General features: G+C 39.6%; 1 protein-coding gene across 3 annotated transcripts; it reads left to right on the top strand.

Annotated features, from left to right (window-relative positions):
• Positions 1-106: 106 nt before the first annotated feature.
• On the top strand, positions 107-19,033 carry SKA3 (spindle and kinetochore associated complex subunit 3). Of its 3 annotated transcripts, none has more exons than XM_020802008.3 (10): positions 107-237; positions 4,178-4,281; positions 5,793-5,857; positions 8,624-8,789; positions 12,246-12,588; positions 14,100-14,185; positions 15,789-15,982; positions 16,159-16,296; positions 17,131-17,252; positions 17,746-19,033. In XM_020802008.3, exons 2-10 carry the CDS (start codon positions 4,179-4,181, stop codon positions 17,759-17,761), a joined length of 1,233 nt encoding a protein of 410 aa, XP_020657667.3. In that variant the 5' UTR covers positions 107-237; position 4,178; the 3' UTR covers positions 17,762-19,033. The 3 variants fall into 3 exon arrangements, with proteins under 3 accessions (XP_020657667.3, XP_072849802.2, XP_020657668.3); XM_072993701.2 differs by having other exon boundaries at positions 15,816-15,982; XM_020802009.3 differs by having other exon boundaries at positions 144-237; positions 4,155-4,281.
• Positions 19,034-19,912: the final 879 nt, after the last annotated feature.

Consider the following 19,912-nt stretch of genomic DNA (forward strand, 5'->3'; position numbering starts at 1 on the left):
CGTGAACGAGGAGAGAGAGAGAGAGAGAGAGAGAGAGGCGGCGGAGGCGGGATCATTTGAGAGTGACCAATCGGGATTTGCCATCTTAGGCGATTCAAAACTCGAGGCGCCCCCGCCGCTGCTGAGGCATTAAAAGCGGCAGTTGTCGAGTGAAGCCTGTGAGGAGTTTTATGCAGCGTGTGTCTGTGGGGGACATAAGAGCGCCGGAGGACTTCAGAGGCTTGGTCGATTTCCCAGGTAGATTTGACGAAGCGTTTGTCCTAAATCTAACTTTTCAGTTGCCTAGGGTGGGTGTGGTAATCCGTGTTAACCGGTGCTCGTGTGTATGGAGCAAGAAGACAGTACAGTATCTGCTGTGGGTTAGGAGAGGTTGAGATCTCAGGTGTGGGTGATAGCAGCAATACCCTCGTTCTGGACGCCATGGTTCCTTTGTTAAAAGTGTACAATGCAGCTTGGAGGAACTTTGTTGTTGTTTAGCCATTGAGTCGTGTCCGATTCTTCGTGACCCCATGAACCAGAGCACGGCAGGCCCTCCTATCTTCCACTGCCTCCCGGAGTTGGGTCAAATTCACCTTGGTTGCTTCGATGACACTGTTCAACCATCTCATCCTCTGTCGTCCCCTTCTCCTCTTGCCCTCACACTTTCTCAACATCAGGGTCTTTTCCAAGGAGTCTTCTCTTCTCACGAGATGGCCAAAGTATTGGAGCCTCAGCTTCAGGATCTGTCCTTCTAGTGAGCACTCAGGGTTGGTTTCCTTCAGAATGGATAACCTTGATCTCCTTGCAGTCCAGGGGACTCTCAAGAGCCTCCTCCAGCACCACAATTCAAAAGCATCAATTCTTCGGCTTTCTTTATGGTCCAGCTCTCACTTCCATACATCACTACTGCTTTGACTATGCAGACCTTTGTCGGTGATGTCTCTGCTTTTTAAGATGCTGTCTAGGTTTGTCATTGCTTTCCTCCCAAGAAGCAGGTGCCTTTTAATTTCATGGCCGCTGTAAACATCTGCAATGATCATGGAGCCCAAGAAAGTAAAATCTGTCACTGCCTCCATGCCTTCCCCTTCTATTTGCCAGGAGGTGATGGGACCAGTGGCCATGATCTTAGTATTTTTTTAATGTTGAGCTTCAGACCGTTTTTTGCACTCTCCTCTTTCACCCTCATTACAAGGTTCTTTAATTCCTCCTCACTTTCTGCCATCAGAGTGGTATCATCTGCATATCAGAGGTTGTTGATATTTCTTCCGGCAATCTTGATTCCGGCTTGGGATTCCTCCAGTCCAGCCTTTCGCATGATGTATTCTGCATATAAGTTGAATAAGCAGGGGGACAATATACAGCCTTGTACTCCTTTCCCAGTTTTGAACCAATCAGTTGTTCCATATCCAGTTCTAACTGTTGCTTCCTGTCCCACGTATAGGTTTCTCAGGAGACAGATAAGGTGGTGAGGCACTCCCATTTCTTTAAGAACTTGCCATAGTTTGTTGTGGTCCACACAGTCAAAGGCTTTTGCATAGTCAATAAAGCAGAAGTAGATGTTTTTCTGGAACTCTAGCTTTCTCCATAATCCAGCGCATGTTAGCAATTTGGTCTCTAGTTCCTCTGCCCCTTCGGAATCCAGCTTGTACCTCTGGGGGTTCTCGGTCCACATACTGTTGAAGCCTACCTTAGAGGATTTTGAGCATAACCTTGCTAGTGTGTGAAATGAGTGCAATTGTACGGTAGTTGGAGCATTCTTTGGCACTGCCCTTCTTTGGGATTGGGATGTAGATTGATCTTTTCCAGTCTTCTGGCCACTGTTGAGTTTTCCAAATTTGCTGGCATATTGAATGTAGCACCTTAACAGCATCATCTTTTAAGATTTTAAATAGTTCGACTGGAATGCCATCACCTCCACTGGCCTTGTTGTTAGACAAGCTTTCTAAGGCCCACTTGACTTCACTCTCCAGGATGTCTGGCTCAAGGTCTGCAACCACATTATCTGGGTTGTCTGAGATGTCCAAATGTTTCTGATATAATTCCTCTGTGTATTCTTGCCACCTCTTCTTGATGTCTTCTGCTTCTGTGAGGTCTCTCCCATTTTTGTCCTTTATCATGTTCATCTTTGCACAAAATGTTCCTCTAATATCTCCAATTTTCCTGAACAGATCTCTGGTTTTTCCTTTTCTATTATTTTCCTCTACTTCTTTAAATTTTTCATGTAAGAAGGCCCTCTTGTCTCTCCTTGCTATTCTTTGGAAGTCTGCATTCCATTTTCTGTAACTTTCCCTATCTCCCTTGTATTTTGTTTCCCCTATTTCTAAGGCCTCGTTGGACAGCCACTTTGCTTTCTTGCATTTCCTTTTCTTTGGGATGGTTTTTGGTGCTGCCTCCTGTACAATGTTACGAGCGTCTATCCAAAGTTCTTCAGGCACTCTGTCCACCAAATCGAGTTCCTTAAATCTGTTCTTCACTTCCACTGTGTATTCTTAAGGGATGTGGTTTAGATTATACCTGACTAGCCTAGTGGTTTTTCCTACTCTCTTCAGTTTAAGCTTGAATTTTTACTATGAGAAGCTGATGATCAGAGCCACAATCAGCTCCAGGCCTTGTTTTTGCTGTCTGTATAGAGCTTCTCCATCTTTGGCTGCAGAGAACATAATCAATCTGATTTCGATATTGCCCATCTGGTGATTTCCATGTGTAGAGTCGCCTCTTGTGTTGTTGGAAAAGAGTGTTTGTGATGACCAGCTTGTTCTCTTCACAAAACTCTATTAGCCTTTGCCCTACTTCATTTTGAGCTCCAAGGCCAAACCTCCCTGTTGTTCCTTTTATCTCTTGACTCCCTACCTTAGCATTCCAATCCCCTAGGATGAAAAGAACATCTTTCTTTGGTGTCAGTTCTAGAAAGTGTTGTAAGTCTTCATGAAATTGGTCAATTTCAGTCTCCTCAGCATTGGTGGTTGGTGCATAAACTTGGATTACTGTGATGTTGAAAGGTCTGCCTTGGATTCGTATTGACATCATTCTATCATTTTTGAGATTATATCCCATTACAGCTTTTCCCACTCTTTTATTGACTATGAGGGCTACTCCATTCCTTCTGAAGGATTCTTGTCCACAATAATAGATATGATAATTATCTGAATTGAATTCGCCCATTCCCCTCCATTTTAGTTCACTGATGCCCAGGATGTCAATGTTTATTCTTGCCATCTCCTGTTTGACCACATCCAGCTTCCCAAGGTTCATAGATCTTACATTCCAGGTTCCTATGCAGTATTTTTCTTTGCAGCATTGGACTTTCCTTTGACTTCCTGGCACGACCACAGCTGAGCGTCCTTTCGGCTTTGGCCCAACCACTTCATTAGCTCTGGAGCTACTTGTACTTGTCCTCCGCTCTTCCTCAGTAACATGTTGGATGCCTTCCGACCTGAGGGTCCCATCTTCCAGTGTCATATCTTTTAGGCTTTTGTTTCTGTTCATGGGGTTTTCTTGGCAAAGATACTGGAGTGGGTTGCCAGTTCCTACTCCAGGTGGATTGCGTTTAGTCGGAACTCTCTGCTATGTCCTGTCCGTCTTGGGTGGCCCTGCACGGCATAGCCCATAGCTTCCTTGAGTTACTCAAGCCCCTTCGCCACAACAAGGCAGCAATCCATGAAGGGGGCTATGTCAATAGTAATTCATTATAAGCATTCTGAGCATTCTGCATTTTCCCAGGCTAGGGCAAACCATGTTTTGTACCCAAGAAAACTGGAGTGTTCCCTCAGACAGGATTCCTATTATGATCAATATTATAATGAGTTATGTCAATAGTAATTCATTATAACATTGATCATAATAGGAATTCTGTCTGAGGGAACACTCCAGTTTTCTTGGGTACAAAACATTGTTTGCCCTAGCCTGGGAAAATGCAGAATGCTCAGAAGCACAGTGTGGAAGGGAGATGTTAATTTGTTATATTGCTCTACACATGTCATGTGTAATTTATTGTAGATTTGTATACTTCCAAAACTATCATGTGGGGATGGAATAAACACGGATTATGTGGAGAGGCCCTGGGAAACAATATAGATCTTTCTTTGTTAAACCTAGACTGCAATTCTTTGTGTTCTTTATACTTCACTGACAACCAGCTTTCTAATCTTTGTACAAATTATGGCAATAACAACTAGAATGCTGTAACGGTTTTTTTCAGTATGGATGTGACAGGAAGCTTCTTCAACAAACTACGGACTTTAGCAGCCACTTTGGAGAAACAGGCTGAGCAGCTAAAGCAGGTTTTTCAAGGTGATGGCACAGGTAAGAGGGCCATATATAATCTCTTAGTTCTGTGCGATAAAGTAATGTTTATCTCTATGAATGTGTCCTAAAACTGTAACTAAGGCTGGAATGTTTGTAGCCAGAATCTACTGTGTCCTCACAGCATATCGTTGGGATGCTTCAGCAATAGGGTTATCTTCTATCTAGCTTCTTAGGGTGAATGAGTGTGGAGAAATCCTCACATGAAGGTCCCTTCCTTTCACTGTTTGCCATTTTTACATTTATATTTCACTTCTCCTGTGCTGAGCTCAAAGCAGCATACACAGCTCTTCTCCAACATTATCCTCAAAATAATGTTGTGAGATATGTCAAGCTGAGGGAATTGACAGACCCAAAGTCATCCAAGACGTTTCATGGCCAAAGAAGGATTTGAACCCCAAATCCAGGATTAATAATCTAAATGCCACATCATATCAACTTTCCAGTATTCAGTCAAGAGCACAGGAAACTTTGAATATTTCAGCAAAAAGTGTTGGGGTGTCCTTGGGTTTCTACTTCTGGGTCCCAATGGGGACAGTTATTCATTTCAAACATTGGCTCCCACCCACTGCTCATTGCTCTGCACCCAGGCTGGCAGTGCCATATCTGTTTTATCACATCTTAAGGTTAGAATGCCATACACAAATTGTCCTAAAAGGGCCTTTGTAAATATTCAAACTTCTATAGAATAAGTGAACATCAGCGATAGATCAGATTATTTTCACAGTCAAATTATAATATAAATTGATGTGGGATTATAATTTGATATGGCAATATACTAGTTATCAGTACATTATTTGATCCTAACAAGTCTGAAATCAGTATTTTTTAAAAGTTATGTGAGAGGGGTTTGGCCATCATATCACTTCACAAAGCAATTATTCTTTAAAAAAAGGGAACTGATTGAAATGGTTGCCAGTTGGCCCTGATTTTAAAAACGTTATTTGCATTTAACTCATTTAGAGATTAACATTCAATTTCTTGTTAACTGCAAATAACTTTCTCCAATTAGAGCCTTTGATACATCTAAATAAATCCCATTTATGTTTGGCAAAAAATTAAGATTTGGAAACAAGCTTTGAAGTGGAGTTGCAAAGCAAATGTTATGTTACATCTGCAGTGAGCAAATTGCAATTAAGGAAGTTTACAAGCCTCACTTGCAGGAAGATCTCACTGGTGATTACCTGTACATGCATCCAACAGTAGGGTTCAATTTATGAACTTATTCACTGGATGCTGGAATTTAGCTAGGACAAATTATGTATTTGTACAAGTATAATGTTTGTGCCTTGGCTAGTCTTTAAAGGTATAGCATTGCAGTATATATTAGCATCATGCCCTTCATTCAGACAGCTCATTGTGACTCCTGTACAGTGTCCCATCTACTTATTAACTATGCTGAAGCCTCAGTCTTATCAGTACAACAAAGCTATGTGCTATAGAAGGTATTATAACAATACTGGATTATGGATTCTTTCTAAACCTTTTTTTCATTAAAACATGTTTTGAAGAATTGGAAGATGATTCTCCAATGAGATATTTACATGAATTACACTCTGAAGTCAGGACATTAAAGGTACTCCTACCTTTATACTCTTATCTTATTTCTCTTTCTGTAATTTCACGGGCTTTGTATTAAGTATGTTTAATTCTAATTCATAGGAAGCCAATTTATGACTTGTTTACATTGTGTTGTATTCACCAGTGGCCTTGCACTAGTGCAGAACGTTTCCATACAACCAAAGTAGAATATTGGGAGAGGGGGTTGCTAATTTTTTCTTATACATATACCATATCCCATATTTTTCCAGAGGATTTGAGGATTCTGAATCCTCAAATCCTATTTTGAGAAGTTTAGGTCCCCTCCCTCACTGGCATAAACCCACCATTAAATGTCACCTATTTTGTCTACATATCCCCACTTTATTTATGACAATGATTATAAGATTGCGATTTCCCTGTAAAATGAGGGTCTGAAAAATTCAGTTCTTTAAGTTTTTGTCCATTAGTTACCGTAGCTGTCTTGATTATTTTTAATGAGTCTACGAAGAGACTCTTTTTTAAAAAAAAGACATTCCTATGAGTTCCTTAGTCTTGGGGAGTAGGGTGTATCCCTTCTTTAGTACTTGGGTGTATGACCAGGTATAAAATTAACATGAGATGGGCACCTCATTAATTAGCAGCTTCAGTTCCTCTTACTTGCATGTAAAAAGAACCCAATTCAGCTCCTATTGCTAACTGTTGTCATGATTACTCAGTCCTCACTTTCTTCCACACACCCATCCTATGTGACAACTTTCATTAAATTTGTCACTCTAATCCTATTCCTGACTCTCTAGCTCACTTCCAGCAGTTATTTGCCATTCTTACTCTCTGCCAATCCACACTCATGTGTGAATCTACCTTCTCAGGCATCCCCTAATTCTCAATCATTCTTCACATAAGCTTTCAGCCATACTTCCTATTATACACCATAGTACCTATGCAAAAACATTTGGATGAAATATGTATCATCAGACACATAGGAACAAAACTTAAATATCTGTGAGCTATAACTGAAGCAAAAATGAAGTGCATATAAAGATAAGTGCAGATGGGTATATTTGAGAGGGCTATTATACTTATTCAGGGTGGATTTGATTTAAATCAAGTTAATTTAAGTAATGTTTGTAATCATGATTTAAATAACTAGTCAATAAGACTCAGTTTAAATCATGATTTTTAAATGTAAAGACTCATTCTTGCTGCTAGTAGATGCAGGTTTCCTATTTTGAATAATAAACTGTCAGATTAGTAAAACAGCTATATCAAAACTTATTTTAGTTTAATAGTTTACATATCCTTGTGTTTGATTAAACATCAATGTTTATTAACTGAAGTGGTTAAACAAAATATCTTTTAAAAAACACAAAACTTCAAGCTATGTGAACAAAGTTCCCAAGCTTTGTAAGCTGCCTAGAAAGTTTCACTTTCATTTTTATTGCTTGCCACTCCCTCCTCAACACAATATCTGCCTGGTACAGTGGACCCTCTACTTACAGAATTAATCCGTATTGGAACGGTGGCTGCAAGTCTAAAAGTCTGTAGGTCCAATCTCCATTGACCTACAATGCATTGAAAACCAATTAATACCATAAATGGCATTTTTTATTCTATTTTTGTTCCGTTTTGGTTTTTTTCTGGTCTGTAAGTCGATTCTCCGGCTGCAAGTTGAATTTAAATTTTGCGGCTAGAGAAGTCTGTAACTCGAAAAGTCTGTAAGTCGAGCCGTCTGTAAATGGAGGGTCCACTGTACAGATGTATTTCACTTCAATCTTCAAACCTAGCATTTAAAGTAATGTGTTTGGTGTTTGTAGTGAGATTTGCAGACAATGATGAGATTAAAGCCTTCCTGAACTTTGTTTATTTCATATCATTTTTAGTGTGGAAAAGTGCATGTTATCTCAGCTTGGATAACTTGGATTAATTTAATTAGTTTACCAAAAATGTAAATATTGCATAAATATAGCGGGACGTGGTGGCACAGCAGGACGTGGTGGCGCTGCGGGCTAAACCGCAGAAGCCTGTGCTGCAGGATCAGAAGACCAGCAGTCGTAAGATCGAATCCATGCGATGAAGTGAGCTCCTGTTGCTTGTCCCAGCTCCTGCCAACCTAGCAGTTGGAAAGCATGCAAATGCAAGTAGATCAATAGGGACCACCTCGGTGGGAAGGTAACAGCGTTCCGTGTCTAAGTCGCACTGGCCATGTGACCACGGAAGATTGTCTTCGGATAAAACGCTGGCTCTATGGCTTGGAAACGGGGATGAGCACTGCCCCCTAGAGTCGAACACGACTGGACAAAAATTGTCAAGGGGAACCTTTACCTTACAGCCTCAAACTGCATAACTAAGCTCTATTTCATGCTTAATAACTTTTTAACTATATTGTAAATAGAAAACTATCCATAGATTTTCTTCCCGAAGCATTTCATTAAAATAAATCTGATTTAAATTTTTAAAAATCTGATTTAAATAAAAACCTGATTTAAAGTTTACAAATCCAGTTCAAATTTAAAAAATCAGATTTTTTTTAAATCATTGATTTTAATCCACCATGGTTTATATCCAGGTTATTTAATATTGATTTATGTAACTTAAATGAAACATCGTATTTGTAGTTTTTGTTTTTAAAAGCTCAATATTTTTTTTCTAGAAATGATGCTTATAATCTGATCTGCATTTTGGAGGGTGGGTAGATTTTCTTGTTTCTTCTGGGATAACCAGAATGAAAGCACATCATGAGCCTGACATACTAATTGCAAAGGATATTTACCTTGATTTTTAATTTTTTTTCTAACCAAAGGGAGATGCTGATAAAACTCTTTGTATAAGTTCTTCAGAAAGAGGTAGTACTTATGACTTCATAAAGGCCAGTAAGGTTCTGATGAAAAGGAATGCAGCAAATCTTGGAGAACTAAGAGATATGTTCCAGAAATACGGTTACAAACCAGTTGTCAGTAAGAATACAGGTAATATTTTCTCCAAATTTGGCATTCTTAATATAGTCAATGTTTCAATGTATGGTTCAGTATTTTACTAAACTAAAGAATACATTAGATGTTGTTAAATAGAAACAGAAAAAATATACTGTAAATTTTAAAATTACATATTTTCACTTTATTCTCCGTAGCACATCCTCCAGAATCATCCTGCTGATTTAAGAATTCCAGTACAAAGACTGTTTAGAATTGTTCACATGAAATGCTTTCAACAGTATTTATAACTACCTCCATAAGTGTCACATTCTATAGGGATAGCCATACCACATGCATAAGTACTGAAAATCTGGAAACTGTATTCTTCAATTTCTGCTTTAAAATGTTTCCCAGACTTCAATATGTGTATCATTTGCTAGGTTAAGAATTGTATCAACAAATCTTACGGACTTTTTTTGCAGATAGTGTATTTCCATACTGCATTGCTCTCAGTGGCATTTGTATTTGAATGCATATCTTCATGGATTGCTGCCTTGTCGTGGCGAAGGGACTTGAGTAATTCAGAGAACCTATGGGCTATGCTGTGCAGGGACACCCAAGACAGAGAGGTCAAAGTGGAGAGTTCTAACTAAACGCGATCCACCTGGAGGAGGAACTGGCAAGCCACTCCAATATCTTTGCCAAGAAAACCCCATGAACAGAAACAAAAGGCTAAAAGATATGAGCTCCTCAGGTCGGAAGGTGTTCAACAAGCTACTGAGGAAGAGCGGAGGACAAGTAGCTCCAGAGCTAATGAAGTGCTTGGGCCAAAGCCGAACGGACGCTCAGCTGTGGACGTGCCAGGAAGTGAAAGGAAAGTCCAATGCTGGAAAGAAAAATACTGCATAGGAACCTGGAATGTAAGATCTATGAACCTTGGTAAGCTGGACGTGGTCAAACAAGAGATGGCAAGAATAAACATTGACATCCTGGGCATCAGTGAACTAAAATGGAGGGGAATTGGCAAATTCAATTCAGACAATTATCGTATCTACTATCGTGGGCAAGAATCCCGTAGAAGAAGTGGAGTAGCCCTCATAGTCAACAAAAGAGTGGGGTAAGCTGTACTGGGATACAATCTCAAAAATGATAGAATTATTTAAATAGAAATCCAAGGCAGACCTTTTAACATCACAGTAATCCAAGTTTATGCACCAACAACCAATGCTAAAGAGGCTGAAATTGACCAATTCTATGAAGACCTACAACACCTTCTAGAACTGACACTAAAGAAAGATGTTCTTGTCATTATAGGGGACTGGAATGCTAAAGGGAAACAAAATGCTAGGGAGATAGGGAAAGTTACAGAAAATTGAATGCAGACTTCCAAAGAATAGCAAGGAGAGACAAAGGAGCCTTGTTAAATGAACAGTGCAAACAAATAGACGAATATAGAAAGGGGAAAACCAGAGATCTGTTCAAGAAAATTGGAGATATTAAAGGAACAATTTGTGAAAGATGGAATTGATAAAGGACAAAAATGGGAGGGACCTAACAGAAGCAGAAGACATCAAGAAGAGGTGGCAAGAATACACAGAGGAACTATACCAGAAAGATCTGGATGTCCCGGACAACCCAGACAATGTGGTTGCTGACCTTGAGCCAGACATCCTGGAGAGCGAAGTCAAGTGGGCGTTAGAAAGCCTGGCTAACAAAAAGGCCAGTGGAGCTGATGGCATTCCAGTTGAACTATTTAAAATCTTAAAATATGATGCTGTTAAGGTGCTACATTCAATATGCCAGCAAGTTTGGAAAACTCAGCAGTGGCCAGAGGATTGAAAATATCAGTCTACATCCCAATCCTAAAAAAGGGCAGTGCCAAAGAATGCTCCAACTACCGTACAATTGCACTCATTTCACACACTAGCAAGGTTATGCTCAAAATCCTCCAAGGCATGTTTCAGCAATATGTGGACCGTGAACTCCCAGAAGTACAAGCTGGATTTCGAAGGGGCAGAGGAACTAGAGACCAAATTGCTAACATGTGCTTGATGATAGAGAAAGCCAGAGAGCTCCAGAAAAACATCTACTGATTGGTTCAAAATTGGGAAAGAAGTACTGTACAAGGCTGTATATTGTCTCCTTGCTTATTTATATGCAGAATACATCATGCAAAAGGCTGGACTGGATGAATCATAAGCCAGAATTAAGATTGCCAGAAGAAATATCAACAACCTCAGATATGCAGACAATACCACTCTGATGGCAGAAAGTGAGGAGGAATTAAAGAATCTTTTAATGACGGTGAAAGAGGGGAGCGCAACAAATGGTCTGAAGCTCAACATTAAAAAAAACTAAGATCATGGCCACTGGCCCCATCCCCTCCTGGGAAATAGAAGAGAAAGATATGGAGGCAGTGACAGAGTTTACCTTCTTGGGTTCCATGATCACTGCAGATGGTGACAGCAGCCACGAAATTGGCGGACACCTCGTTCTTGGGAGGAAAGCGATGACAAACCTCAACAGCATCTTGAAAAGCAAAGACATCATCTTGCCGACAAAGGTCCGCCTAGTCAAAGCTATGGTTTTTCCAGTAGTGATGTATGGAAATGAGAGCTGGACCATAAAGAAGGCTGACCCCCAAAGAGTTGATGCTTTTGAATTGTGGTGCTGGAGGAGACTCTTGAGAGTCCCCTTGTCTGTAAAGACATCAAACGTATCTATTTTGCAGGAAATCAACCCTGAGTGCTCACTGGAAGGACAGATCCTGAAACTGAGGCTCCAATACTTTGGCCATCTGATGAGAAGAGAAGAGTCCCTGGAAAAGACCCTGATGTTGGGAAAATGTGAATGCAAGAGGAGAAGGGGACAACGGAGGACGAGATGGGTGGACACTGTCACTGAAGCTACCAACATGAATTTGACGAAACTCCGGGAGGCAGTGGAAGACAAGAGGGTCTGGTGTGCTTTGGTTCATGGGGGTCACGAAAAGTCGGACACGACTTAATGACTAAACAACAAGCACATATTTATTCAATTAGTTATGAACAAATACTGCTTTCTTTATTAAAACATAACTAGAGCTAATAATGTTTCTGCCTAGAGATGGGCATGAACTAGCAGTTTATGCTGATCTGTTTTTCAGACGAACATGTATTCAGTGTTTCCTAGCCCTCCCACACAGAGGGAGCGCCCAGAGGAGGTTCACCCAGAGTTATGGTAGTTCCTTTCTCCTAATTTCACCTAATTGGCTAATCAGTTCTGCCCGTGGAAGCGAGCAGGAGGGAGAGCCTATCTTTTGAATATGTCCTCCCACTATATAAAATAGATATTTCATGATTAATACCAACATTCTTTCTATGTCATATTCCTTGTCTCTTCCCTGTTACATAAGATACTGAGAATGCTTCATTTATAGTGAACAAATCCTTATAATATTTCAACCCACAAATTCGGTATTAAAGTATTGGCTGTTTCTCAGATTGTGAGCATGTTTTCTTCTTAACAAAGCAACAAAGGATGAAGCTGAAATCAACCCTACATCTGTCACAATTGATCACGAGAAGACAAAAGACTTTGTTTGTCCTGGAAAATCATCTGGACCTTATAGTCCACAGCAAATTCCCCAGCTTTCAGATTTTGGGCTTTCAAAATATGCTCTCCCAAGTACTACAGGAACAATGCATATTGAACCCCAAGGAGGTATACAAAAGGAAGGGGACGTTTCGGGATGCTTATCACCAAAGGCAGAAAACTTCCATATGCATGGACATGACCTGTGTTTGAATGATGAAACCACAAGCTTAATGGAAGATCAAACAATCTTCCTGCTAAATAATGCAAAAAACATCAGGTGAGTAACATCCTTGGTACCTCTAAAAATATAAAGACTCCACTTTTTCTCATTTTTATAACTCTTTCTGTCTCTGAGGTGATCACATGGTGGTATTTGTAAGTGTTATGCTGCTAAATGTAGAAATAGTTGAAGAACTTGAGAGATGTATGTTACAAGTCTTTAGATCCATGGTAGATGAAGTACATTCCTCCAGCTGTTTCTGGACTTCAACTCCAACAATCCCTGATAGTTCATTATACTACCTAATCCTGATGGGAGTTAGAGTTCAACAGCAATTGGAGAGGTCCATATTACTTATTCCTCTCCAGGAAGTAACGTCATCAGCCTGTTCCTGCCCTGAAGGGCTTATAATCTATTCAGCACAAAGAGACAACAAATCCAGGAAAGAAGAGCATATATATATGATACATGCATTCACTCATTCTTAGATAATGTAAAACAAGTTGTCCCATATTTTAGGGCAGAAGGCATATATTTTGTTTGTGAGTTTCTAACAAAACCTGTCCGGTCTTGTAACAGTTTACTTAGAGCTTTTAGAGTGTGACTGCAAGGGAAATGCAAATTCACTCATTGTGAAGTAGCATCAGTGAACTTGGGCCTTTGTGATTTAAAACAGAAAAGAGCCTTTATTTTTCCTGTTTACTTGCCAACCTAGCGGTTCGAAAGCATGCAAATGCAAGTAGATCAATAGGGACCACCTCGGTGGGAAGGTAACAGCGCTCCGTGTCTAAGTCGCACTGGCCATGTGACCACGGAAGATTGTCTTCGGACAAAACACTGGCTCTATGGCTTGGAAACGGGGATGAGCACCGCCCCCTAGAGTCGAATGCAAATGGACAAAAATTGTCAAGGGGAACCTTTACCTTTTACTTGCCATTCTGCATATTGCCCTGCAATTGGCACCATTACAAAGAACTGCCTTACAAACAGTACAAGGCTTTCAACTTTGGTTTACTCATATACATAGTTATCTCCTTAGCTTTAAAATCTTTTGCCCTCAGAGACAAGCTCCATTTCTTGACTTACAATACAAAGAAGTATTGCCAACCAAGAAGAATTGTGGCGGGGGAGGAGTGTCTTTGGAAAGAGTCTTTGCTCTCTTTAAGTGTGTGCTTTTTGTATATGTGTGCATGGTTCATGAGACAAGGGAGAAGATACTTTAATAAAGCACAACTTCCTTCGTTCATGCACATGTACTCAGTGGGGCTTTCCTTTCTGCATAAATTCGGAGTGATCACACACTTTGAACCAAAGTGAAAGAATTCAACTTTTTAAAAGTAGAAGGGTCTCTGTTTGAGAGGAAAATTGTGAACGTGTGACTCCAAATTGATTCACCTTTCCTATTGTGTTATTGATCAATGGGAAAAATGCAAACCAGCCTGTCCCGAGCACATGGTATTTCCCACATTTTCCAATGTAGTCAGGCTCTTAAGACACATAAACACAGTCTTCTATCATTCATGAGCTATGCACACTCTCAAGGATATAATATTTTATCTTTTCCTTAGACAAAATAATAAGTTGAGTGGATCAATGGTGATTTCAGCAGCAAACAAGAATCTGGATACACCTAAGCAAACAAACAAGTTATGTGGTAAGTCCTGGGTATTTAGATGAATTGCAAGGCTTTTACTTCCAGAATAAAGTGCTAAAAATAGAAATAAACAATTAAATGAAACATAGACAGTCAAGATCTATAATGACAAAGTTGACAGAAGAGAACCTAAGGTGACCTAGTCTCTTTGGCTGTTCAAAACTTTCTCCCTGAAATTTCACTGTTCCATTTAAAGGAAGGAGGGATATTCTCTAGCCCTTTTACTTGCGAAAATGTAAAAAAAAAAAAAAGCCATGCTCCCTGTGCATGTCTATGCAGAGCAAATCATTTTGTGTAACAAAGTTCCCTTCCGAGCACAATTTAATATGCTTTTTATTCTCTCCATCTTGAATTACTATCTATGCATTGTTAACTGCTAATTTATTTCTATTGTTTTACTTTGTGTTCTGTGAGTAGACTATGTCTAGATGGGTGGCATACAAGTTCAATAAATAAATAAATAAACAAAACCATTGATTCTTTGTTTAGGATTGCAGTATAGGCAAAAAAAGTATTCCTTCCAGTCTTTTGGCTAACAAATGAAAATCACTAAGCGCTCATTTCTAAATTCCATTTTGATATTTCACAGTTCAGGATCTTGAGTTATAATCTGTATTTATCATATGAGGGGTTGCATTTTAGATGCTTTGGGTTTAAGCTCTTTGACTGTTTGTGGTTTAAATCCTATTGCTTAGCATTGTATGTTGCTACTAAACTAGACTCACTGACTCCATGGGAATTTGGTGTATAAATTCTTCTGTATGTTCCATTTATTTAATGGGCCTACTACAGTTGTAATTTACTACATTAAGCAACAGGATTTCAACCTGTTAAGTCATAACCTTTCAGCCAGTAAGTCAGAACTTTGAATTTGGTCTGGAATTGGACAAGTTCAGTTCTTGTTAAAGGGGAGTTCTTTGCTTCTGAAAAATACCTCTGGTCAAAACTTGAGCTGCTATAAAATGTTATCCTTTATGACTTACTGAAGGAGATAAATCTACTGAATCTTACTCATCCATTTTTCCCATTCTTCCAATCCTGAGATTTTACTTGGAGAAAATATGAGCCTCTGGTTGATGAACTACTCTCTCATCAGTTTTTTTTTGGGGGGGGGGGTCTGGCGAGAAGTTAAAAAAACAAAGTGCAAACCTATTTTAATATCACATGGTTCAGGAAAAATCTTCGTTCCCTACTCTGATTGCCCATTACTTCCTTAGGTGAAAAAAAGAGAAAAGTACAGAATACTTAATCTCTTCCTCTTTTAGCCTAAGTAAAACCTATACAACAAGTTACAACCAAAATAATTTTAGATCCATAGGATCTCCAAATAGGAATTTGGAGAGGAAGCCATACTTCTAGCAATCTCTTTCCTTGAATGTAAAGTTAGTAAGAAAAAGGCTTAATTTTCTTTACATTTGGATCAAAAGTTGGAGCCATGACAAGTTTCCCATTATTTCACAGGAGAATTCTGAGTCTAGTGAGAACTCCTTATTCATGAAACAATGATATGGAGCCATTTTGATCCTTTTGTGTATGTCTAACAGTTCTAACTCTTGAAGATTCATTCTACATCTGAAACTACCAATGAAATTTACATTTTCAGATAATGATTATATGGCTTCACCTGCAGCACCTGAGTTTTGCACACCTGGTGTGAAAATTCCCCACAGGAAGAAAATTGTTTTACCCAAATCCTCGGAGGGTAATCATATGGATGCATCTGATCATGTGACAGGAAAGTCTCTAACTGAATCACTGAATCTGACTGAATCACAAGCTATGAAAACAGGACATAAAGTAAGCATCAAATATTTTTTTGAAAAAATATGGATCTCTTAATTAGACCTTCTGGACCATACAGGACATTTTGTGTAGCTTTCCTTAATTGAGTGGTTAATCAAATGTTAATTATTCAATTTTAAAAAGCACCCATTTTTTTCCTGTATTTCAGCATTATTTTTTTCTGTTTACAGAAAACCACTGTATCACCAAATAATTGTCTGGAATGTATTGAAGAATCTTGCCCTCCAGCAATATCAGATTACACCAACCTCAGCAGTACTCCACCACCACCTCCTGAAATAACTGTGATTCCAGACCAGATTTTTCAGGTTTGATAACTATTTCCCAACCATCAGTGCTAGAATTCAGCATTTTACAGTGGGGTCTCAACCTACGGAATTAATCCTTATTAGAATGGGGTCCGTAGGTTGAAAAGTCCTCAAAGTCGAAAATGCATTTCACATAGAAATGCATTGAAAACCATTTAATCCATACCCGGCCCGAGACCACCCCCCCCCCCAAAAAAATAAAAAATAAAAATTAAACTTACTTTTCTGAAGCCTTACAGGGGTCTCCCATTGCTGCTGCCCGAGGCCTCTGAGGGCTTCTCCACCACTGCTGGGGGCCTCTCGGAGGTCCCTTGCTGCTGCCATTGCCGCTGCTGGAGGCCTCTTGGAGGTCTCCCCTCCCCCGCCGACACAGGCTTTCCCAGGGTGGACCGGCGGCGGGGCGGAACTCCGAGATCCTCCCATGGCGGCGGGGAAGGCATTTGGAGGTCCGCTGCCACTGGGAGCCGCGCCACGCCGGGCGATCCCAGCCATGCTCAGACTCCTGGACTTCTCCCGTCCCGGCGGCGGCGGCGGCCGGGGACCTCCGGATGTCTCCCATGGCTTCTCCACCGCCATTGGAGGCATCTAGGAGGTCCCCCCCCTCGCCACCAATAGTGCCTCCGAAGCTTTCCCCGCCTTCCCCTTCTGGTCTGTAGGTCGATTCTCCAGCCAGAAGTCAAAATGAAACTTTGCGGCCAGAGAAGTCCTTAGGTCGAAAAGTACGTAAGTGGAGCCCTCTGTATGTCGAGACTCCACTGTATTAGCAAAAAAAGATCTATCTCATGAAAAAAAATGAAATGTTCCCATTCGTTTACCAAAAATCATTGTTTTTAGATTCTATCTAAGTACAATCCAAAAGCAGGAGCAGCCAGGGCTGTGGAGAAGCAGGCAAATGAAGGAATTGCTACACGGACTGAAAGAGCACTTCTTCTTGACATTGGGAACAAAGAAAATCGGTGAGCATTGGAGAACTGGATGTATGTGCGTGATATTTTTCTTACCTTTGTGACTGGATCTTCCAGACATCCAGCAGTAGTGGAATATTACCACAAATATACAGTAGGGCTGCGCAGCTTCACATAAGGGACGTGGGGCTCTTAATTTCTTGGGAAGGACTAATATGAGTAGGTATGTTTATAGCATAGCAGTAGAGCAGTGCTCTTCTTTTCATTGTCTTCATTTTTCATGCTTGGCTCTCACTCGCCCACAACCCCACCCAACTACATGGCATCTTCACTGTTCAGGAAAGGCAAGCCATCTGAGTAGTCTTCTGCCATTTGACAGAATGCAACTAGACTGGCCTGGATCAGTTGAGATTGTGTTAAACAGGTCACTTTTAGGTACAGATTGTTATTTGGGGGGATCTTTCCATCCACATACAAAAATAAACCACACCAGCTAGTATCAATATATATTAATGCAACTGCCATTTCATTATTATATTTGCAGGAAATATTATGGATGAAATGAACACAAGATCTCCCTGGTTTTTGTTGGGACTGCTATACTGAAGATTGTTTTTAAGAGCAATGTAACTGAATAGGTAGAGGGAACTACCATAGAACATATCTTCATTTGACTGCTATTAGGGATGTGCCATTCACATCCCTAAATTCTGTGGCCTAGCTAAGCCTAGGTCTACCTAAGCTTCCTGTTGAGAAGGGACATTTCCAGGTGGCACGGGGGCAGCTTCCTTTCTGAACAGAAAGACTGGGCATGGCTAAAACATAAAGCTTTCAAGCTTTCTCTCAGGTGAGCCACATTTACACTTCTATCTCTTAGAACTCTCAGAACTATAGGATTTATAATGCAGAAATTCCAAATGGCACATTGCCAACTTCTACATCTTTCTAAATGATTTGATAGCAGATAAAATGTTTTACTGAATCTATTAACACCAAATGCTAAAATTTAATAATGTGTCTATTATAAATGGTTGCAGTGCTTCTATACAGACTGTAGCATACTGACAGAAGATAAAGTGGCATGCTTGTAGTTTGCTGCATCATCTGAAGTAATTGTCAATTGGTTTCCAAACTCTTGCAAAAAGTTACAAGTAGTAATTATAGTGTAATTTTGAAAACATCTACCACATAACAAAAGTTCTGTACATTATCAGCTAAAGGGAAAATAAACTGTATTGCTAGAAGCCTTGAAAGCAATATTTTTCTTACAAAGGAGCTGTGCAAACCTGTATACTAGCATTCATCTTGTATTATCTTTGCCAAGGATTTCTCTGCACCTTCAAGTAGATTATTTGCAAAATGTTTAGAGCGGATGGGAAGTAATCTGGTTGCCGAATCCTAACCTTTTTTACTCAGTGGCCCCTTCTTCTTGGGAAGTAAATAGCTGAGTATGTAAATAACTTTGTTTTAATGACAGCATTGTGGAGCCGAATAGAGTAGATATAATAAGGTGGATCTATGGTTGAAAAGTCAACTAATCTTTTTGCCTAATTGAGAAAAAATAGGAAAGTCAGGGAAAAATAGGATCAGCTCTGTTCCTTGTAATCTACCACATCCAGTTTGACACTGGTGTATGCATGTATTCTTTTCCTGTATGGTTGCAATGGTGATTCAGAAATGGTGAACAGGTGGTGTCATTGAGAGACACACATCTGGTCCTGGGGCCCAAGTTCCTTAGTATATGGACTGAAATAATGTGGCAATGCTGTTCTCTTCTTAATACTTTAGATTATAATGTGTATATCAAATATAGTAAAATTCTTTAAATGTTACATCTGGATGCATACTGAATATGTAATATTTTGGAAATTCAAACTGTTTTTATGTATTTATGCAAGTATGTTTTTATGTATGTATGTATATTATACACACAGGCACACACATCTACACATTCATATACCTACACAGACCTCAGTGTGAATGATATTTAGAAAAGTTATCAAAAACAATGCTAGTTCATCAATATTTGGACTATAATCCCTGGTGAATATATTTTTAAAAATTAAAGACTAATATTTTAAAAGATTCTCAACAGAATTGTCTAATTTAGAGTCTGTAGTTGTCTTCTAGCTAAAAATGTTTAATTTGTATCAGAGGCATCTGTATTAATCCATCGAGTCCCCTCCAACTCTAAGACAATTATCTATATCTAAGTACAAATTATTTATTTATTTAATTTATATGCCGCCCACTCTACCCAGAGGTCTCTGGGCGGCTTACAATAATTAAAATTCAATACAATAAAAATAAAATGATTAAAATACAATTAAAATACAATTAAAATTGCCATCATCAGGACCCACAGTTGATGTTATTTCAATTAAAAGCCTTCTGGAACAGGAAGGTTTTGACCTGGCGCTGAAATGTCATCAACGTCAGCACCAGACGAATTTCAGTCGGGAGGGTGTTCCATCGTCTGGGGGCAGCTGCCGAGAAGGCCCTTTGTCTACAAGCCATCCCTCTTACCTCCTTGAGGGATGGCTGTTTCAAAAGATATTATAATGAATCAGGTACTCCAAAGCCAGTAAAAGTGATAGAATCTTATCTTATTACGGACATTGGCAATCAGAAAAATATTAATTTCATTACACAGTCTTGTCATGCAGGACTGACAACTGCATGAATATTCTCTTCTATCAAATAAGAACACC

This window comes from Pogona vitticeps, chromosome 3 (genome assembly GCF_051106095.1).
Source record: "Pogona vitticeps strain Pit_001003342236 chromosome 3, PviZW2.1, whole genome shotgun sequence".
NCBI classification, from domain to species: Eukaryota; Metazoa; Chordata; class Lepidosauria; order Squamata; family Agamidae; genus Pogona; species Pogona vitticeps.

Coding starts and splice junctions, on each gene's coding strand:
- SKA3 (XM_020802008.3), top strand. CDS start 4,179: ATGGATGTGACAGGAAGCTTCTTCAACAAACTACGGACTTTAGCAGCC. Junction 4,282..5,792: donor TTTTCAAGGTGATGGCACAG/GTAAGAGGGCCA, acceptor CATGTTTTGAAG/AATTGGAAGATGATTCTCCA. Junction 16,297..17,130: donor TTCCAGACCAGATTTTTCAG/GTTTGATAACTA, acceptor CATTGTTTTTAG/ATTCTATCTAAGTACAATCC.